We start from the raw sequence: 23,629 nt of genomic DNA, 5'->3' as shown, positions 1-23,629 counted from the left end.
CATATGTGAGGAATTAAATCAAGAAGTTATAGTAGATTCGATCTTTGTCTACTTCAACAATTCTATTCTATCGTAATCATTTCAACTATGTCTCGAAGTAATTTGATCAAATTACTCAAACTTCGCTTTCACAAAGTAGAATTCACCATAAAAATTTTATAGCAACCACTAATTGACCTGTACGACAGTGTAGCAATCAATTAGTAATGGCTGCTGCAATTTTACAAGAGCCAATTAAACATTGTTATAACAGTTTTATTGTGATATTGAAGCAATCTTGATCAAATTTAAGTAATTTTGATCAAATTGATAAAAAAAAAATAATATAAAGGTATTCTATGTAAAGATTTTTTTTTGATTAAGTTGAATTTATTTATTTTTATATATTGTAGTAATTATTTCATAGCTACTGCAATAAATTAAAATAAGGGTGTGTTCCATATGAAAAATATGATGAAATGCCCTTTTGACCAATTGAGAAAAGAAGTTATTATATCTATAATTTTTAAATAATTAACATTTTTTACATCATGAAGCAATAAGTGTTCTAAGCCTACAATCAACCATAGTATTTTGGTGAGTTTGCATTAGATTTATCATATGTGTTGATAAACAATGCTTAAATTTTAATATTGTTTTCAACATAAGTTAGGTTTAGAGGGTATATTTCTATATTACATATAAATTTTTTATTTTTTTTTCTAAATTTCAATTGCCACTTTAATTTATGATTTTAATTTAAATATTTTCACAAATTATCTTCCACGCATCTTATATATAAAAGTTCAAAATGTGACATAAAAATAAATCTACACACTTAATGGAAGGGACGAAGACTCTCCTCCAATTGGCGGATCCACAAAATCTATCCTCCCTCGCATTCCAAACAGCAGCGCTCGCCTTGTGGCATCTACCGCTCCACACGTGTCGATCTCGCTGACGTGGCTGGATAAAGCAGATACGCTGTAGAATCTAGTGTCGTGTTTGGTGTCGGCGGTCGCTAGGATGCAAGTCAACGCCGAGGGAAGACTGACCATTCGGCATCTTCCGTGGAATCAGCAGGTAGTCGATCAAGAGCTGAGCAGAGCAGAGCAGAGGAAGAGAGCATTGATGGCGTTGAAGATTCTCACTGCGCTTGACCATGCGCGGACGCAGTACTACCACTTCAAGGCCATCGTCATCGCCGGCATGGGCCTCTTCACCGACTCCTACGATCTCTTCTGCATCGCACCTGTGATGAAGCTCATCGGACGGATCTACTACCAGCAGGTCGACGAGAAAAGTCCCGGGGAGACTCCGCCGTGGGTGGTCTCCACCATCGTGGCCGTGGTGCTCGCCGGCACAGTCACCGGCCAGCTAGTGTTCGGCGCGCTCGGAGATCGAGTCGGCCGCCGTCGTATCTATGGCGTGTCGCTCCTCCTCATGATCGCCGGCTCCTTCTCCTGCGGCTTCTCCGTCTGCCGCACCCGCGGATGCGTCCTCACCAGCCTCTGCTTCTTCCGCTTCGTGCTCGGCGTCGGAATCGGCGGAGACTACCCGCTCTCCGCCACCATCATGTCGGAATTCGCCAACAAGCGGACTCGGGGCTCCTTCATCGCCGCCGTGTTCTCGATGCAGGGGTTTGGGATTCTGGCGAGCTCCGGGGTGACCATGGCCGTCGCTGCGGCCTTCGATCGAGCCACCAAGTCTTCCACCATCGACCCCCTGCACACGCCGGAAGTCGCTGCGGACTTGGCCTGGCGGATCATCCTCATGATTGGCGTCGTTCCGGCGATTTTGACTTTGTATTGGCGGATTTCCATGCCGGAAACCGCAAGGTAATTAACCCTTCAGATTATCTATTTCTTGTGTCCGATCATGGCGATTGAATTTTGGGGATTCCTCTGCTCCGTAGATACACGGCGCTGGTGGAGCGAGATGTGGAGAAAGCCACCAACGACATGGGCAAAGTCTTGGCGGACTTCCACCTCAACAACTACATGGAAGAATCAGAGACCTTACAGAGGCAACCACGGTCGGCGCCGGCGTACGGCCTCTTTTCCAGAGAATTCATGCGGCGGCACGGGAGGAACCTCTTTGCTTGCTCGATGGCGTGGTTCCTCGTCGACATCCCCTACTACAGCAGCACTCTGTTCCAGTCCGGAATCTACCATTCCTGGTTTCCGTCTGACAAGTCCCTGAACGCCTTCCAGGAAGCCTACAACGTGGCCAAATTCCAGGCCGTCGTGGCCGTGGCCTCCACCATCCCCGGCTACTTCGCCACCGTCTACTTCATCGAGCGGGCGGGGCGTCGGCGGATCCAGATGATGGGCTTCGCCTTCATGGCCCTATTCATCTTCGCGCTGGCGGCTCCGTACAACGCTTACTGGCACAACCACACCAAAGGCGCCGGTTTCATCGTCTTGTACGGACTTACCTTCTTCTTCTCCAACTTCGGGCCGAACACGACGACCTTCATCGTGCCGGCGGAGCTATTCCCCGCGCGGTTCCGGGCGACATGCCATGGGATGGCGGGGGCGGCAGGAAAGGTGGGCGCCATCATCGGGGCGTTGGGCTTCCTCTGGGCCTCGCAGCCGAGGCACAAGGAGGATTTGAAGTCCGGGTGGAAGCCGGGCATCGGGATGATGTACGCTCTGATCATGTTGGGCGGCGTTTGCGTTGTCGGGGCGTTGCACACCTACCTCTTCACACCGGAGACAAAGATGAGGTCTCTGGAAGAGAACGAGACAGGGGAAAGTGAGGACGACGACATGAAAGAGCGGCCGCCGTTGCCCGCGAGGGCGCTGCCTGTTCATCCTGTGGAATCGCCGCCATAGGGAATTCATTCAGACTACTGTTCAGGCAAATTAATAATAGCAAATACAGAAGAAGATGAAATTGCTGTTTGTTGATAATGATTACCTAGCTTAAAGATCGAGTTCATTGGCAACCTACGATCACAGGGGAGTTGGAGATTGACCTTCGATCCTGGGCATGGCCAGTGATTGGCTCGATGTTGGAGGTCGGTTGGACGGGAGCATCGAGATCGAGGGTGTTTGACGGCAGCCAGAAGGGCGATTCACAACTCTGTCGGTCGGAGGAGCCATGATTGGATCCTATTTTGGCATACCGTGGATGAATCCAGCACCTTCTTCCTTTTCCATCGGCCGCCGCCGCCGCGCATGCAAGGGCCGGCGATCTCATCATCTCCGCCTCCGCTTTCCCTGATTAATCAATCTCCTCTCGTCACTGAAGGATCCGCCCGCTACCTGCCCCCACCTCCACCCTTCCTTGGCCCCCAGATAGCTCCCTATCGATGAACTGGATCCGCCTCCGATCTCCCGCCTGCCGATCTCCCCGCCTTCCGACCTTTTCCCGTTCTCTCTCGCATCCTTCTCTCTCGCCGACTCCAATTTATCTCCATTTACGCTCTGTTTGGATTAACGGAAGGGAGAGGGGAGGAAGGAAAGGACAAGAAAGGCAGGGAAGGGAAGGGAGGAGTTATCTGAGAAAAAAAAAAGATTAAATATATAAAATTATAAAATATCTTTATTTTTTAAAATAAATTTATATATGAAAAATATATATATAATCATTAATCGATTTAAAATTTTTCTTATCAAAACTATGTTATAAAATCAATTAAAATTAATATTTATAATTTTTCTTACAAAAATTATTTTATTTACCTTTTTTTTTTCTTTTTTCCTCATTTCCTCCCAAACAAAACACTAGTAATGCTCGGAGATATTGACCCCACCCCATTTATCTCTATTTTATTATTTTTAAAACAAATAATAAAAGGATTACTAATTCTTCAGGTTTATGATATTGAAGCTTATATGCTTAACTTATTGAGCATGTTCAAATTTGTTTGTTAAAAAGTGTATTAAAGTTAGTTAAATCATTTATCAAATAAATGAAAAAGGATTATTGTATCCAATTTTTTTACATATTATATATAAATATGAAACTCCAAAGTTTGTAAGATATAAACAAACAATAGAGATAAATAGGATTATAGATATACAAATGCATTATGTATTCTTTAGATGTTTGAGTTAAAAATTCTAAGAAATAAGATCATAATTGAGCTTTAAACAAGTATGTTAACTAGTCAAATTTATTAGTGCTTCGTTTGTTTTACATATAAATTTTTATGTTGATAATGTATGATTGATTTAGAACTTTAATATCATATTTTAATAAAAGATAATATTTTATATTTATTATATTTATTTTAAAATACGTGTAAGTTTGAATACATATAATTATACTCTAGAATGGTCTGTTTGATTTTATAACATATCAATTATTTGAATTGATTGTGAGAGACTATAGACACTACTTTAAGTATCCCTAATCAAGTATTAATATACAATGACAATATTAGTGTATTAAGATTAGTATGTATGTTAACTTAATGATTTAATCTCAAAAGTTATGGATATGAGATATCAAGTTAACATATAAGAATATATTAAAGAATATATACATGATGATCCGTCATGAGAATGTTTCATGAATTGTTATATGAGTGCCAAAATATTTTCATAGTGACTATTGATATAAATATTCTTTTGACCTGAAATCACTACGGTTCCCTACATAAGGAGTTGTGTACTTTAGTATCAACAAATATCATCAGTAACAAGGTTGATTATAAAGACGTTCACTGAGTATATACAATAAGTTATGTGATGGGATGCAAATGATATATGTAGATAAAATTTATCTCTTTCATATAATGAAAGTGATATGTGGGCCCCTTGATTAAGTAGAACTACTAAAATAAATGGTCATGATCAAGTAAGTTATTATGAGATATGGATCTTACTTGGTTAAGTAATTGTCTTCTTACAAATCAAGAAACATAAATTGATGAGAGGATGACATTATTTATACTTTATAAATCAATCTAGATGTCATAGGCAAAATGACTAAGTTATACGATAAAATAATCATAGATAGGTTATGTCGAATCTACATTTCTCTTGATCACTTGGATAGCTATGATACATTGTTAAATGTCACTCATTGTTTGTGTCTTTAAAATAAGATTTTAGAGTTACTATAAATGTTACAAGAACCTATTGGATCAGAGCGTATCGATTTTGAAGTTTATTTTATTTTAGTACAACTAAAATAATATGGGCATAAACTTATTGTATTAATGGGTTAATATAATTGGATCCTAAACTTATTAGATTAATGGGCTAATCTAATTGGATCATAAACTTGTTGGATTAATGGGATAATCTTATTGGAATTTAAGCTTGTTGGATTAATGGGTTAATTTAATTGGATCTTAAACATATTAGATCAATAAATTAATCTAATTGGATCCTAAATTTATTTGATTAATGGATTAATCTAATTGAATCTTAAACCTATTGAATTAATAAATTAATCTAATTGGATCCTAAATTTATTAGATTAATAGATTAATCTAATTAGATCTTAAATATATTGGATTAATAAGTTAATACAATATGAGTTTGAGTTTTGATAAAGTCCACGATTTTAATATCCACGATAAAATCATGTAAGCCTTAAAAGTTAAGGTTTGATCTCAATATAAATAGTAGCTAGCACTACGATGTTGAGCGGAGAGATTTCAATTTGGCTAGGCAATGTGCTCGTGAGATGAGCGACTTGGAGGTATGCTCGTGTGGATACCATAGAAGCGCAAACATATTGATCATACTCAAATCGACTACATTCTCTAGATCTATAAAAATTTTATGCATCAAGAGGTACTTTCTATCCGAACGATTAATTTAGAATTCGCATGAATCTCAAATGGGTTCCTCTTTTGCTGTATTTTATGTTGATTTTCGCATAAGAACCCAATAGATAAAACATAAGCAAGCTCTTAAATAGCAAAATATTGATCTAAATCATGAACAATACATTCATTTGCAACCCTTATCATTTGAGAAACTTTACTTTTACATTGAACTGTTTACGATCCTCTTGGCGTCTTTATCATCTAAGGAAACACATTTTCACACTATTATTTATCTTATTATTATTATTATTATTATTTAAATATTAGCTTATAAATTTGTGTAAATTTCATATGCTGAATTTACAAGATAAATGAATAAAAGTTTTGATAAAAACAATCAAATGTAAATTTTATGATTTTATTTATTTCTATTTATTTTATCATCCAAAATTAAGTTTTTTTGTTTAACTTTTATTTTTAAGAGGTATAAAATTTTTCTCATTTATTTCATTAATATTTTATTTTTAAAAAAAATTATCGAGTATCTAACATTAAATACTTGACCATATTGGATAGCTATCGAGTTTTTTTTTTCTTATCTGATATATTAAATACCCGATGATAACGATCCGAATAAGACAAAACTTAACCCGCACCCACCCCTAGTCTAGTGTTGCTTTTGTTCTAGTAACTTATGAGGATTCAATACAAAAATGAGAATATATAATTTTGCACCACCATAGTTTTGTTATTGTTAAAATGCCCTCTAGCGTTCATTAAATTTTGAAATTAGTTAACATATCTCTAATTGGGCCTAATTAGGGAGACATTTGGGCGACATTGCTCGTTGGCCCACACGTCACAACTACGAACCACGTGTGTTATCCCACGTGGCATTCAACAACATAAGACGCCGAATGCGGCACGAACGTGGCGCTTTTGCCGGACATCGATGACGACATTTTTTTTCTTTTCTTTTCCTCTTTATTAAAATGATTTGAGAATATATTTATGACAAAAATCAGATTCCAAATTGTCCGTCATTAACCGCTCGTCGACGTGGATGCTCTTTCTGTATTTCCCTTTATTCGATGATGAGCTAAGAACACGCTTTGCTCTCTCCCTAATCATTAACTTCATAACGTGGACGCGTTTATTTATTTATTTATTTGCAGAGATATATATATATTTATCACGAGAATGATTTCGGTGTTTAAAATGAATTTCAATATTATATATTCATTTGGAAAACAGCTGTTTTGTATTTGATTTAAATATAAATATAAATATAATATTCTACCGGAGTCAGCGGAGCACCGACAGATGGAGAAGTGAAGGGGGTTATCGATCAATTAATAAAGAGCACAATCATGATTTTTTAAAAAAACTTTGTCTTTCTCTTTCCATCGTTCAAATAGAATAAATTAATTTCGAATCAGACTATTTTATCAGTCGAATTATATAATATTTTAATTTAATCAATTTATAAAATTTAAAATCGAATTGAAGAAATTAAAAAAATTAATATATATATTTAAAAAAATTGAATTTATAAATTAATTAAATTAAAATTTTAAATTTAATTTACTTGCCTTTTTCGTAATACCAACAAGGCTAACGACGCAGACAAATCCTGTCCCGTTCTGCTGCCTGCTTCCTTGCCATTCTGCTCTGCATCGTCACCGCTGGCGCTGCTTGACTGACAGCTGGCCCTCCACCGACGTTAATCTGCTACCTAATCTTAATTTATCCATATTCTTTTATTTAAAAATTAATAAAAATTTAAAATTATAAAATTAAAGGAACGTTAGTTAACGTAACATAAGCTGATCAAAACAACAACTCCCACTATAATCATGTGCACTTGATTCGTTTTCTCGGATCACCACCAAATTATATTTTATTCTCCAAATATGATTGAATTGGTTAATGTAAAGTAGACTTATTATAGTCGATAAAAGTCAAATTTCGATGAAGCTGAGATAATACCCTTCTTATTATGATTAACTATAATTTTTCGATTTACGTACTCCTCATAAATGAATATGAGATTGAATTGGTTAATGTAGAATAGACTTATTATAGTCGATAAAAATCAAATTTCGATGAAGCTGAGATAATACCCTTCTTATTGTGATTAACTACAATTTTTTGATTTACCTCCTTATAAATGGTTATGAGATTGATCGTATGGAACCGTTAGAACGATGAATTTCACCTTTTGGTACAATATGCACTCAATCATTAATGGATCGGCTTCTATCGAATCAGTAGCTACCGGGTCAACAGTTCTAAGATCGATATGTCTTGAGTCAGGCAACGCAAGAGCTCCAGGACAGTTGGTCAGAAGATGTCCGGCTCTAGCAAAAGATCTTTGATGGCGGTTAATGCACTAAGAAGACCAAAAAAAGAATTATAAAGGAGGTTAGACCAACTTTGATGAAAATTCCTTCGACGTTCAAATCAAATCTTTGTTAAAAGAAAGAGAAGTAAATAAAATAAATAAATAAATAGTTAAAAATTATTGTACGCATATATGTGCTCGCATGAGTAGGCACCTTTTTATACTGTCTTATAAGAGTGGAGGATAACCCTCATTGGGCACTTCATGCACTTCCCATGCGTCAATCCGCATCTCCAGATAGTATCCACTTTTTAAAATTTATTAGATTAGACTCAACCATTAAAAAGGATTAATATCCATTAATAAAGATTAATGGAACATTGATGAAAAAGAGAGCAAAAGTTAAATTTTTTTTGTATTCATTGGATGACTTTTTGTATTCATTAGACAAATACAAAAATCATCTTTGATGCATTTTCATGGATGATTATTTTTCTAGTCTCATTTTCTTCTCCTCTTAGCTGAACCATCCAAGTTTCTAACACAACGAAGGTGATTCTTCTCTGAAGACTGAGTTCGTACGACGAATGAAGGACATGTTCGTGTGGATACCGAAAATGCGCAACTATTCTGATCGTGTTGAGATCTGCTGAATTAAAGTTACGTTGCTGTTGGGATTGTTACGTTCACGTAATAAAGGTGACAACTAGATACAAACATGTATATTGTATTCACATGGTCTCTAGAGGGATCGATTTTTCTACAGCATTTATTTTTAATTTTTTGCATAAGATCACTACAATGTGAGCGATTAAATATTAGACAGTGACAGAGCACGTTGTGTGAGGAGCGATGACGCAAAGATGAGATACCTAAATAGATGAGTTAATTTATGAATTAATATTTTAAAATAAAAATAAAATTAGAATAAAATATTTTTGAGTTCCCCTTTCCCTTCCTTATATCCCAAATCGAAGTGTAAGAAATTGTAGCGATTCACGAACATTAAAGGAAAAAGCTTACCTTTTTCCTCCTTAATTCACTCAATCCCAAACAAGGATCAAAATTCTCTTTTCCCTTATTCCTTTCTTCTCTTCCCTCATCTCCTCCCAAATTAGGATACATGATTGGGAGTTATCGTTGATAACCTTAGTTATCTGTCCAACAATAACCTTATTTAGTTCTGATTATCAACTATTCCCAACTAATGTAGCATCATCGTCACATCAAGAAAACGTCAGTAAATGGATTATAAATCCGGAATGTGATTACCTTGGTAGCATAAGATTTTTTGTGATTATGAGGGTTAAAATTTTTTTCTATGATTATTCTTTAATTTTAAAATTGAGTTAATTGAAATGTACAGTAAAATCTAATTAAAACTAAGTTAATTAATTTAATAAATTTTAATTTAAATAGTTATAAATGTAAGGAATAATATTTATTAATTTAATAAATTATTTTATTAAAAATATATAAATTTATTTTAAATTTTAAAAAATTATAAATACATTATATTTATTTATTTTATATATTATTAATTATATTTATTAATTTAACAATAAATTAATAAATTATATTTATTAATTTATTAAAATAATTATTTTAATAAATTATTTTATTAAAATATATATAAATTTATTTTAAATTTTAAAAAATTATAAATAAATTATTTTTATTTTTATTTATATTATCAATTTATTATTATCATTAATATTAAAATTATTAATTTACTTTAATTTATTTTTAAAATAAAATAAAATAAAAATAATATAATAAATATTAAATTGATTATATTTTAGTCCATCCAAATAAATAAATTAAATTAAATAATATTATGTTATGTTTTATATCTATAACATTAATTATATGATTATAAGCAATCATGTAACGAATATTATACATGATAATTTAAGTCAATGTATCATTCACAAATACTTAGATCATTTTCTCCGTTTTCCTCCATTTTCAACTTTTCACATTAACTTTCTAACTCTTTAACGAACTCCAACAAACTCCTACTAACTGTGGTAACTAACTCTCCCAGCAAAATTTACATGACCTTGCGACAGCTGCCATGCTTACTTAGTTCTTTCTTTTCTTCTACTCCATTGTTTTTTTCCTTCCTCTTCTTTCTTTCTTTTCCTTCACCGTCCGCGTTTTTTCTTGCTGGTTTTCATCAATTAATTGCCATTTTAGGAGCTTAATGTAGTCCATGGTTGCCGCTTTATGGTTCTTCGCAGCAGTCAAAGCTCTTCCCTTGATTCCTTTTTTTGCCTTTTCTTTTACTCCTTTTTTTCCAGTTTTTTTAATACCACAGCCACTTCCACTTTGTGCGGTAGAACTGCAGAAGGAAGAAGCAACAGCAGCAGCAGCAGCTGAAGCAGGAGAGCGAACGATGAAAGCCAACGGCAGGAAGGACGGAAATGGAGGAGCAGGAAACGGTGGAGCTTCACCGCCAGCTACTCTCCTCCCCTGCTTCGATGTGAAGCCCTTCGTCGCCACTCTCGTCGTCCTCACCCTCGTAATGGCCATGTGGCAGCTGCATCCCTACGAATCTCTGCTCAACTCTCGCTCCGTCGCCTCTCCTCTCCCCACCGCCACCGCCACCGCCCGCCTCCACAAATTGGCGATCTCCTTGCCTCTCGATTCCTCTTCCAACTCCACCGCCCTCACGAGTCCGGCCCCAAAATCCAAGCTTTTCGATCTGCCTCTGCGAGCTCCGCCGACGGATCCCGACAAGCGCGTTTTCCAGGCGTACGGTAGTGCCGCCGCCCTCTTCGTCCTCATGGGCGCTTACCGCGGCGGTCCCAGCACCTTCGCTGCCGTCGGTCTGGCCTCTAAGCCCACCCATATCTACGACACCCCCTGGTTCAAATGCGAGTGGATGCCCAACGCAAACGCCTCCGGCTCCGCCTCCCCACCGCAGCCCATCCGCGTGAAGGCCTACAAAATGCTCCCCGATTGGGGCTACGGCCGCGTCTACACCGTCGTCGTCGTCAACTGCACCTTCCCCTTCAACCCCAACTCCGACAACGCGGGCGGAAAGCTCCTCCTCCACGCCTACTACTCCGCCAAGTCCGGGCGGTACGAGAAGCTGGTGGCTTTGGAGGAATCGCCGGGCGCCTACGATGAGGCCTTCTTCCGGCCACCGTTCAAGTACGAGTACCTCTACTGCGGCTCCTCCCTCTACGGCAACCTGAGCGCCAGCCGCATCAGGGAGTGGATGGCCTACCACGCCCACTTCTTCGGCCCCAGCTCCCACTTCGTCTTCCACGACGCCGGTGGCGTTGGGCCGGAGGTGCGTGCGGTGCTGCAACCGTGGGTGACAGCCGGCCGGGCGACGATTCAGGACATCCGGGCGCAGGCGGAGTACGACGGCTACTACTACAACCAGTTCCTGGTGGTGAACGATTGCTTGCACCGGTACCGGCACTCCGCCAATTGGACTTTCTTCTTTGACGTGGATGAGTACATTTACCTGCCGGATGGGAGGTCGCTCGAAGCAGTGCTGCGCAACCTCTCCGACTACACTCAGTTCACCATCGAGCAGAATCCCATGTCGAGCAAGCTGTGTGTGCTCGACCAAAGTAAAAACTACTCCCAGTGAGTGCTCTAATTCATCCTATCTTTGATAATGAGCTTGTGAATTTTAGCTTCAAGGCATGCATGATTGATTGCTGATTAGTTTTATCAGTTTGATATTTGTGAGGAGTTTGAGCATGGAATACTACATTCATTCATCTTTCTCTCTAGATCATGGGGGGAAAAAGAACTAATTGACTGAAGCCTTACTTTTAATTAGTTGTATCTAGTTGATAGACTATGGTTTCTCGACATCGAGTGAACTTGTTTCCTTGTCTTACTGTTGATGTAGAAGCTTATGAACTCCTGAACTCAGTTTAAAATTAAGCAATCTTTGTTCATCATCATCATCATCATTTTGTGGCATTCAGGGAGTGGGGCTTCGAGAAGCTAGTGTTCCGGAACTCGATCACCGGAATAAGGAGAGACCGTAAATACGCCATTCAAGCGAAGAATGCATATGCCACCGGCGTCCACATGTCAGAGAACATCGTCGGCAAGACCAGCCACAACACAGAGGGCATGATCCAGTACTACCACTACCACAATTCCATCAACATGATCGGCGAACCATGTCGGGAATTTGTTCCGATGCCACCGCCGGGGAACGTGACATGGTTCGAGAAGATCCCGTATGTTTACGACGACAACATGAAGCGGCTCGCCGCCACCATCAAGAACTTTGAGAAGAAAACCATTGCAACCATTCAACAGTAGTAACTAATGCAATAAGCCATCACCATGTACAGCACAATATGTCATTCATTCTTTGAGCTAGGGCATCACAATCCAATCTTCTTCTTCTCTTCCATCATGGAAGGGGAGAAAGTCGAGATTTGTTACCTTTGTGATCTTTTCCTCCTCATCACTTCATCTTTAATTTATTGCTGAGCTCTTTCTCATGTCTCAAGAATAAAGGTTTGCCTGTTTTGACCACTTTGGCAAGAGGTGATGAAACACCAAAGCGAAGCCGACAAAAGAATCCTGAGCTCTGGTGCCAAATTATACTGATCGCTATGTTTCATTCCCAGATTGGTTTGTGGTGGCTGCAATAATGAGGAGAAAAATGATGAACCATGGGGACGGTTCCAGTTAAATACCGCCGACGGTCAAGCCATCAGCCAATGAGATGCTACTTCAACCTTCATTGACCCCGCAGGCGAACGAACCTGAGAAGAAAGAGTTGAGCACAGAGGTTAGCGAAGCGCCGGGGATTCTCGGCAGGCCACTCTGGTGCTCAAGTCAGCAAAGAGAAGTAGTGAAATAGAGAAGAAACAGTACTCGAAGTGTATGGAATTCGAGAGGGTTTTTCATACCTATAGAAAAGTTTATATACTCACTGAAGGAGACATTCCTGCTGACATAGGAGCAGACTGTGGTGGTATTTGAGAGGACATGTTCTATGCATTGCTAACAAGTGACCTCGTAGCCGCCCTATGGCTTGGTTGTGCAAATATTTTTGTCTTTTAGCCAAGAATGGAGGCCCAACAGGATCTAGGGGATCAGGCCTGACAACCTAGTAATTGTCTTTGTCCTGTGGCAGGGCTCGCACGCTTGATTGTCCTACTTCTCGGTTGTCCTTTAGTGGAGAGGTGTCAGAGAAGGGCCGAGTCGGAGTTAAATAAAGTGATTGGGCTCGTTGAGGCGGAGTCGATCGAGACTGAGAAGGTGACTGAGCGGCCAAGCTGGTCGAGATCGAGAACAGGACTGAACGGCCGAACTGGCCGAGGCCGAGAGCAGGACTGAGCAAGTGGGTCGGGTGGTCGAGTTAGTTGCTGAGTAGCCGGGACGAGTGCGTCAGGCGGTTGAGTGGTCAAGCCAGTTGCAGGGCCGGTGGCCGAGTCAGTTGCTAAGTGGCCGAGACGAGTGTCGGACGGCTAAGTGACCGAGTCAGTGGGCCGAGACGAGTGAGTAAAATGTGGTTGTTGGTTCCAGATGTAGTTTAACCATTGACCTATTGACCCAGGTGGGCAACAAAACCCACCGTGTAGGTATCAATTAATTTATAAGGTAACTAAATTATATAGACTCAAAAAGGAACAACAATAACAATCGATTAAGTTATATTTCAATCATCTAAAAACAAGTACAACTAATAAACACATTAGCCTATTCCTACGAGGTCATACTAGGATCAGGTATTCATACCTGATCATTTAGTATATATACATAACAAAACAATGTAATAACTTCCATCTTAGATAGTTGCCTGGTGTCCAACCTCACTGGGCACTTTCCTCCTACCAGTAGTCCTCTAGATCTTCAAGATCATCAATATCAATAAGAATAGACTGGTTTAGCTTCTTCCTTGATACTCTCCTATGCTTTTTAAGTTCCAAATGAGGTTCTGCTTGCTTGACACCCATTTCACGCACCGGCACCTTATACCTGCAAAACTTTAAACTTGTCAGCTTATTTCATTTTACTCGGGTGATAAATGCAACCACGATATTAAAGCTATCCAGATATGAAATTTATCCCTTTTATCGTACTTATGGAGCAACAGATTTTATATTCATGCATGGATATAATGGCACAGGTTTTTAAAACATAATATAACAATCTAACTTGATGCTTTGCCAGAGTTCATTTTGTATTAGAATAAACTCAGATGGATGTATAGATCAATCCTTTTTTCTATACAATCCTTACCTCACATCCCTTTCTCTGATTCTCGTAAATGGAATTCCTTTCTGATTCTGATCTCATCAAGTAATTGCAAATAATATGGATATCTTTCCCAATCTGCCTTGATAATGCATCCAGCCATTAGCTTCAGAATATCTTGTGATGCTTTAAGAGGTAGTGGTTGCATAGTGTATGTTTTTCCGCTACCTGAGAAAAGGAAGATACAAAATTCAGCCAGACAGCCACTCAAATCTAGAAGCAAGGTATAGAATATCAGATTGCAATAATCACAGAAATAAAGAACAATCCATCTAAGGGAAAAAGGTAAATATGTTATAAAGTCAGATAATACCATAAAACATAGAAGTAACTTATTTAAAACATTGTCGTGATGCATTTTTAGAAGCAAAATCATCAATAATAGTATCATATTCAATGTTTTCTAAAATATCCTTTTCAATACTTAAAAGTGCTAATCCATTTAACCTTTCTTGAGTCATTGTGGTCCGTAAATAAGATTTTATTAATTTCAATTTTGAAAAACTTCTTTCGGCAGATGCCACTGTCACGGGTATTGTCAATAGTATCCTATAAGCAATCATCACATTTGGAAACATATCCATTGTTTTTAAAAACTCTAAGATTTGAATGGAAGACCATTTTGAATTTCTATCATAAGCTTCACTTGGTAACATTTGTTGTAAAATTTGTAGTTCTGAAAACATATATTTTGCATCAATATCAAAAGTGTCACCATTTTTTAACGTATTTTCAAGATTCACACAAGACTTCATTAAGTTATCATTATCCAATAAAACTAATTTTGTAACATCATACAAAAACCCAAATATAGATTCAAAATATTGTAATTGTTCAAACCTACTCTTTAATTGCCCAATAGCAATATCAACCAATAAGATAAAATAATCTGTTCGAAAAGATTCTTCAGGTGATTGATGTTCCCTTTCAGTGTTAGCAATCTCATCAAAATGTCTTTTTCTATAAATTTTACGTTTATTAAGAAATACAGGTTCAATTTCCATATTAAATGCTATTTTTTTTGCATCAATCATAGCAGAAGCAAAACCATCTTCTCTATATTTTTCAAAAAAAGAAACAAGACAAGACAATTGTTCTATAGCAATATCAAGGCGCATATCCTCTGATTGTAATTTTTTACTAACTAAGTTAATTTTATGTAAAATATCATGCCAAATAACAAGACTTAATATAAATTCAAAATTTGAAAGTTCATTAGTTGCTAAAGTTTCAGCATCTCTACTTAATTTACTATCTTCACTTATTTCTGCTAATTTAAACAAAGCTTCTCTAATTTGTGAAGTTTGAGTTAATATTGCTTTAACTGTTTCGATATGGCTTTCCCATCTTGTAGTTGACAATGATTTCAAAGTTAATTTATCAGTATAGTTAGTCAAAACCTTCCATATTTTCTTCATTTTTATTTTCATCACTGTCATTTTCTACAAATTCTTTATTTTCATCATTATTATTTTCAACATCTTCATTTGTATTTGATTCATTAGTTAAAAAATGAACTAAATTTTCAGTTGTATCATGTAATTCTTTATTAAAATATTTATTTAATGAACCTCTTAAACTTTGTGCTATCTCTTCTTCTTTTTTCTTTTTTTGTCTTTTTTTGATAACCAGAAAGTTGTTTCATGCTGAATTACTAATAATAATTCTAAACAATATATAATATATAAAGAAATAACTTGTAAAAAATAATAAAATAAAATGAACTAGAAAAGAACAATAAAACCTAATTTGATGATTCAGATCAGAATGAGTGAAGACTGAAGGGACTGAAGGCTGCCGAACTTGAGTCTCGAAGGAGCCGGACGCAATGTGACTGACTGACTGTGTGAGCAACACTGCAACAGTAGCACTGCACAGCAGACGGCAGACGCTTCAATGAACGCTGCTGGACGCGGAGCCCAGAGGCGGCGCCGGACGCGGAGCCCGGAGGCGGCGCGGGACGCGAAGCCCGGAGGCAGCGCCGGAAGCGGAGGGCAGATCCCGGACCCGGAGGCGGCGCCGGAAGCGGAGGCCGACTCGCAGTCGCCGGACGCGGAGGCCGACTCGCGGACGGCGGACGCGGGATGCGGAGGCTGACTCGCGGGACGGCGGACGCCGGGACGCGAACGCCGGACGCGAACGCCGGACGGCCGGAGAAGATTGAGGCGGAGCAGCGCGAACGCCGGACGCCGGACGCCGGACGCCGGAGGCGGTGCTGTGTGCGGACAGAAGACTAGAAGACAGAGGGGGCGGCGACGCGGCGTGAAGGGGGAGCTGGCGGCGTGAAGGGGAGCGGACGTTTAGGGTTTGGGCAGAAAATGCCCTAAATATATATAATTATATACCTATATTAAAAAATTTTTGGGCCCCTGATCGGGCTGGGCCCTGGGCGGCCGCCCAGGTTGCCCTGGGCCAGGGCCGACCCTGGTAATTAGTGAAATGAGGACAAATTAAAAACAAATTGCAGTATTCGAGATCATATAAATATAGAGCATACAAGTTTTCATAAACAGAAAAAGGCTTTTAACTATGAGAATGTAAGCACAAAGCTCTGAAAACTACTGAAACACCATGCCTCAAATAAACACAATAAAGAGAGGGAGCAAAGTAAGATGAGATCTAACAAGGCTTTTGTTTTTGTTACTGAAAAGAGCAAGAAAATACAGTCAAGCTGGAGAAGAAGAGCACACGTTGTCGCCGCCATTTCATCGGCACAAACACGTGCCCTGCTTCTCCAGCTCGGCGGCAGCTTGCACCAACACACAAGTTCATGTTGCAGGGTGGTGCCATGCTACTGCATTTATATGCTCAAACCATGAGTTTGAGTTTAGATGCTACCTAAAAGGAAGAATTGCAATGGAGCATGGATATCTACCTTACTAACCACCTCCACTGACTGTTTGATCAATGGCAGACCACCCACCATGGTTTCTACACATGTCTGTTACGTTATTGAAAATCTTTTCTAATTCGATCGCTAATTAACTATAAGATTTGTAGAATAATTGTTTACAAAAGCTAATGACAAGAGATCGTGGATAGTCAATTAAGAACTGTCCGAACAAAATCTAAGGCAAAGGTATCATATCTTCTTCTTTTTCACCATGGGATCAAGCTTTTGTAAATGCCCATCAGGCATACTCTCCTCTATGAGAGTCCGGGAATGCCCTTTCGGTTCACCGGTAATCCGGTGGACCATTGGGGAGTGGAGGAAAGTTGATCTAACATGTGAACCAGCTCGAGAAGAAAATTTGGCTCTTCGAGAGTATGTGATATGAAATTGTGTTTCGAAGAGTATGTGATACAAAAATTTATGATAGTTATTGTTACGAAGGATGGTTGGTTGGCTTGAATATGGGTCTAACTCCGTTTATGATGCAGGAGGATCCAAGCTTTGAGAGATCATAATTTTTGATTTGTATTGAACCACAAAATCTTTAATATATCAAATTGAAGCTCGTTCAGATATCTACATTCTTTATAGGGTGTAACCCCTAACATCCCAGTCTTAGGCAAAAAAAAAAAAAACCTTTTCGGAGACTCCAAATTTGGTTCTTCAAGCGTATGTGATATGAAATTGTGTTTCAAAGAGTATGTGATATGAAAATTTATGATAGTTGTTGTTAGACTGATGGTTGGTTGGTTCGAATATGGCTCTAACTCCATTTATGATGTAGGAGGATCCGAGTTTTGAGAGATCATAATTTTTAATTTATATTGAACTACGAGATTTTTAATATATCAAATTGAAATTCGTTTAGAGATTTACATTTATTATTGGTTGTAACCCATAACAACCCAATCTTAGATAAAAAATATCATTTAAAACTTTTTCAGAGGCTCTAAATAATTTTTGTCATTATATTAATGCTATTTTCGTCTTTTGTATTATTAGAGTTTTGAGACTATTTAAACCTTTATTTAGTTACTATTAAAGTATTATCTTTTATTTTGAATTAATTTTATTCGGTTAAATCTACATATGACTTCTATGTGTTTAATGATTTTGACATCTTTTATGAAATTTTACTATTCTATTCGGTGTCAGTTTATAAGGGGAATGAGTGAATGAATTATTTGTTTAAGTATAGACACAAAGTATTAACACATTCACTTTAATATGTTTTGAATACTTTGCTCTTAATTTACAACCTATGACATGTCTAATGAGACACTCCTACAAAGGTTCCCCTTGACAAGAGGTAATGGGGTAGGTCTTTCACACTTTCATCTTAAATGCTTATAATATAAAGTTTCCTCTCAATACAATAATGAAATTTATGCAAACTAAAGAATAGATGCCAAAAGCTTGAGTTGAAGCATTTAAACTTATCCAAATCTTCAAGATCTTTAAACCTTACTAGTACAATAATAGAGAACTAAAAGAATATATTCAAGAAACCTCTTCATTATTAAAACTCTCCAAGAATGTATTCTAATCGATTGATCAAACAAAAGTAGTTTTTCACAATTAAAATTTATAAGTGTCTAGTTAACGGTTTAAGCTTCTAGTTAAATATATATTATGTTCCTAAAAAATAATTAAAATTTAATTTTTATTTCAATTTTTAAGTTAATTTTATAAGTGTTATTGAATTAATAAATTTAGAGTGAAATTTAATTTTAAAACAAATTTTCAAAAGTTGTAAAACTATTAAAAGGATTTAGAATTTTCTTGTAACTTCTTAGATTGAATTAGTTAGAAATTAATTTGTTAAAATTAGATCTATAATTAAATAAAAGACTTAAGGTGAAATCTAAGTTGTGTCATGAGTTGTCATTGTTAGAACCGATGGAATCAAAATATCTCCACAATGACATGATATTATCCACTTTGGGCCTAAGCCCTCATGATTTTGTTCTTGGGCTCAACCCAAAAAGCATCATTCCAATGGAGATATCTTTCATTATTTTAAACTCATGATCTTTTTCATGTGTCTTAGATGTGGAACTATGTTTGCACCCTTGCAACCCAACAATCCCCCCTCAAACAAAGGACCACAAGCCCCCCCTCAAACGGAGAGCCTCCGTTTAATGTCTGAATCCTTGACCCACCAGGACTTCCTGCCCCTCGGTCCACCCGACCTACTAGGACTTCCTGCCCTCGGTCCACCTGACTTACTAGGACTTACTGCCTAGTCGCAACAGGACTTCCTGCCCCTCGGTCCACCCGACCTACTATGACTTCCTGCCTAGTCGCAACTAGGATTTCCTGTCCCTCGGTCTACTCGACCTATGAGGACTTCCTACCTAGCCGCAACTAGGACTTTCTGCCTGGTGTCTGGTCCTCTTGATCCAGACACGGGAGCACCCACTTTCTTTGTTTAAGGTTCAACCCACATGGTTAGATCTGGATCATGACTCTTCTGGTGGTTAGTCCAATGAAGAGCGGTCTCGCTCTGATACCAATTGTTAGAACCGATGGAATCAAAATATCTCCACAATGTCCACTTTGGGCCTACGCCCTCATGACTTTGTTCTTGGGCTCAACCCAAAAGGTCTCATTCCAATGGAGATATTTTTTATCCTTTTAAAATCATGATCTTTTCCATGTGTCTTAGATGTGGGACTATATTTGCACCCTTGCAACCCAACAGTCATCTTTGAGACCTAGTGTCAACCACCTAACTAATAAATTAGCAAGATCGATAAATAAAATATGCAATGAAAATAAATTAAACAACGCTAGCACACCCAATATACATGATTTGAAATCCTTGTTCCTGCTTCACAGTCTATGAATTTTCAATAAATTACTCCTCAAAGTCTCACTAGACTTCTCTTTTTTGAATTTCTTTTAGAGATGGATAAACCTCATATTAAACTCTTACAAGATGAATATAGTGAAGCGTAGAGAAGGAAAGATTGTTACAAGAGCTCAAAGGATCATAAGAATATATCGTAAGCATTAGCTCCAAATTGCTCCTTTTGATCGCCTTAGCTTTTATGAGCTACAAAATCATCTATTTTTTCTTTACCATTTGTTGTGTTGATATCAATCAATTGATTGACACATTGTAGTTGTTAGGTCATCATATCCTTATCACATGGCTTGTCAGACCAACATTTATCTCCAGCTTTTATGTTGTATCATTAGTGAAAATTACCATTAGTTAATCATTTAGATGACTCAATCATAAATAGAAATATGTTTTTATTAGTTAATCAATTTGAGTTAACTACTTGGTCGATTCAGACACCTTCGATCATTATTATAGTATATTAATGCAAGATTAGTTAACTATTCAATTGATTTAACCATGAAAAAAATAATTTATTTGTTAATTGATTTGCTTGAGTCAACTTCTTGGTTGATTCAACTACTAGTCGATTAGAACGATGACTATGACTATCTTAATGGTCAAGTATTTACCTAGTTGAAGATTATCCCCTCTCAAGTATAAGTCCACCAACCCTCAAATCACCTGAGAGTTTATATTGCCCTTACGGGTTGACTTACATGGTTCCTGCATAGGAGCTTCCACAACAAAGTTTAGGGGTTGATTTTCAACAGATGTGAAATGCCCCATTGGTTGTCTCACCTCCTCATGCAGTGGGCTACTGAGCCAGAACGAAGCCCCTCTTGATTTATCTCCCTTCTAGATCATTTGGGGTAGTCATGGAGAGGCTCTCGGGGTGAGGATATCACCTTTTGCCACAACTTCAAAGTTTTACGTTATTTCTTCTTTACTATGAGGCCGTCTCCCATTAGGCTTCTCGTCCCTTTTGATATACTAAGTCCTCATCTTGCTCCACGTGTCATTCTTCATGCTCCATCTACATAGTTCACTTCTTCTGACTCATTTGCACTCTAATGCTCCTCATTCAATGGGCCTTCAGATGTCTTATATCATTCTTCTTCAATCTTTTGTAAACTTTGAATCATCGAGTCGTCATCATTAATTTGGTGACACCAGATTATCTCCATCTATATCCATCAAATCCTGTATCACTTCGCATGCATAAAAAATACATTAGAAACTTTAATTTAAACTTAAACTTTTAGCTTAAACATCAAAATTCATTATCAATTTCAATCACTAAGGATAAGATTGTACTAACAATCTCTACTTTTTAATATTTGATAATATATTTAAGTTATGTCATCCACAAAATAAACTAAGGTTTTGTTGCATCCGAAGGGCTTAAAACTTGATGGAGGATGGCTTCGATGGTGAAAGTCAAGTTACAAAAAATAAACTCTTAATTGAGTTGTTTAAAGTTGTATTCAAACTACTTATATTTTAGGTTCAGATTAGCTCGTGGTTAAAGAATATAGCATTAGAGAATTAAATTTTGAGATTGAAACTTAAATATATGTAATAGACCCGAGAGAGATTCAAGAATTTAAATTTGATTCTAGGAAGTTAAAAACCAATTTGGGATACAAACCATCATTTAAGACAAATGTACCATTATACACTATATATAGTAGCTAGCTTTTGATTATGATACTAATGAACCTTCTAGGCTTAGAAATGCTAGGAAGACATTAGAATTTAAAAAGATGTCTAGAGAGATTATCTCTCTAGTGAATACATCCGAAGGACCACAGGATACGAAGCATTGCGGACTATTAGAGAATCTCATGAAGCTTAATTTGGCATGACTAAGTTGACTTGATGGCTCGATGTTAGGATGAGGGAGGAAAAGTGTTCGGATGGCTACAAGTTGTGTTCATATTAACTTGCAATAGCACGTTTTGTTTAAATCATTGTGATGTCAAATTGAGTCATTAGATTATTTTTTTTTTGTAATTTAGGTATTTAATTTTTACAATCTAATTAATTTTTGAAGATCATCGATTTGATTCCATAAAATTTTTTCATCGATCATCAAAATAAATTGAGAAACACATATGAAATCTCATAAACAATACAACATCATAAAAATTTCAAACTTCTCAGACGTAATATACCCTAAGTGAGAAGTGAGATTTGAATTTTCTCTAAGAAACTCATCTCATCTTTTTCTATCGTACCATAGCTACGGAGATGAGTCATTAAACGCTAATATGAGACATGGATGCAATGGAGATGTACTCACTGGAACCTCGAGAGGTTCCTTCACAAGATTTATATTTTCTCTAATACTGTATTTCTAGAATCTCGATGCCATTAGATTTCACTTTTAAATAATTTTTTAAAAAATGAAATGTTCTAATTTAATCGTTACTTTACTGTGGTCAGGCATTACGTTGTGTATTATGCATTTTATGTTGATAATTTGTTAAAAGATTATAACAATGGGAAAGGATCACTTGAGACAGACATTAAACCAATCTAGGGGAAAAAATGAATTCATCATTTACACATTAAAATTTTTATACTAATAACTATATTTATTTCTTCTGTGAAAAAAAACTTAGTGTAAATTTTGTTTTCAATTTGTAATTTTTTCTAGAAAACGAAACAAAAATATTGAAAACAACAAGCTGAAAAAACTACTACGAATAAAACACAGATTCGAAAGCAATTCTTATAATAGACTTTTGCAAAATAAAATAAAAAGACAGAGCAAAAACCATCTTTTTTTTTCCCCAAACAAGGATTGGAAAAGGGGTTTTTGTCCCAACTAAGAATGAAATGCATATTGGGAATTGCTAAAATAAATAACAACAGAAGTTAATCGAGCATAGTTTAAGCAACCAGATTGCTATTAAGGTTTCATAAGTAACACAGATTCATCAAAAGCAGTAAAACGAAGTTTTAACTTTGAAGTTTAAACTACTTCACAATCCCACCAGACATAAAGAGTTAATTAGATGGAAACCTGGTTCGAAGATTTGTTTTGTAGGTTTCTTTGTACAGCTGAGCTATGGTGTCAAGTTAACATGGAAAATATGGTATCAGTAATTTCATCTCTACACCAAATAACATGAAGACGACCATCTTAGTATCTGTACAGAGTCAAAATCTGGAAAATATTTACAAGTCATTCACCTTCTGTAAGTGAGCAGCGAGAAGCTCAAGATGTGCTTGGTGAACTAAATAAGTAGGCAGATAAAATATTACAAGTTTCCAAGAAACGAGCAACGGGTTTCGAAGTCAATATGATCCATGATTACATAATGCACAATGTAGGAACAGACACAGAAGTCATGGAGACTTGAGAACTTAAGAGGGCGATGTGCCTCTGATAGATCCAATGAATAAAAACACATTATATGGCAAATGTATTTTTCAAAATGGAACGTTTATAGAATATATTAACTTCTATAAGAAACATTGTATAAAAAACCTGAATTGTTTGATTTCCATCAGAAAAAACAGCAAACTTCCCTGAAATCCCTTAAAATGCTAAGAAAAGCCTGAGGACATGAA

At 37.2% G+C, this 23,629-nt stretch overlaps 2 protein-coding genes across 2 annotated transcripts; both read left to right on the top strand.

Moving 5' to 3' along the window:
• The first annotated feature begins 1,108 nt into the window (after positions 1-1,108).
• LOC141816410 (putative inorganic phosphate transporter 1-10) lies at positions 1,109-2,912 on the top strand. Its single transcript, XM_074704192.1, has 2 exons — positions 1,109-1,817; positions 1,895-2,912. Exons 1-2 carry the CDS (start codon positions 1,111-1,113, stop codon positions 2,814-2,816), a joined length of 1,629 nt encoding a protein of 542 aa, XP_074560293.1. The 5' UTR covers positions 1,109-1,110; the 3' UTR covers positions 2,817-2,912.
• Positions 2,913-10,195: 7,283 nt separating this feature from the next.
• LOC141816409 (galactan beta-1,4-galactosyltransferase GALS1-like) lies at positions 10,196-12,481 on the top strand. Its single transcript, XM_074704191.1, has 2 exons — positions 10,196-11,660; positions 12,011-12,481. The coding sequence occupies exons 1-2, from the start codon at positions 10,270-10,272 to the stop codon at positions 12,354-12,356; spliced, it is 1,737 nt and encodes a 578-aa protein (XP_074560292.1). The 5' UTR covers positions 10,196-10,269; the 3' UTR covers positions 12,357-12,481.
• The last annotated feature ends 11,148 nt before the right edge of the window (positions 12,482-23,629 follow it).

Source organism: Curcuma longa, unplaced genomic scaffold (genome assembly GCF_044706935.1).
Source record: "Curcuma longa cultivar G26 ecotype Majalengka, Jawa Barat unplaced genomic scaffold, ITB_CL_G26_1.1 contig_16518, whole genome shotgun sequence".
In the NCBI taxonomy this organism is placed as follows: Eukaryota; Viridiplantae; Streptophyta; class Magnoliopsida; order Zingiberales; family Zingiberaceae; genus Curcuma; species Curcuma longa.
Note: the sequence above shows the minus strand (reverse complement) of the source record. Positions and strands in the feature narration are given on the sequence as shown.

Coding starts and splice junctions, on each gene's coding strand:
- LOC141816409 (XM_074704191.1), top strand. CDS start 10,270: ATGGTTGCCGCTTTATGGTTCTTCGCAGCAGTCAAAGCTCTTCCCTTG. Junction 11,661..12,010: donor CAAAGTAAAAACTACTCCCA/GTGAGTGCTCTA, acceptor TGTGGCATTCAG/GGAGTGGGGCTTCGAGAAGC.
- LOC141816410 (XM_074704192.1), top strand. CDS start 1,111: ATGGCGTTGAAGATTCTCACTGCGCTTGACCATGCGCGGACGCAGTAC. Junction 1,818..1,894: donor TCCATGCCGGAAACCGCAAG/GTAATTAACCCT, acceptor TCTGCTCCGTAG/ATACACGGCGCTGGTGGAGC.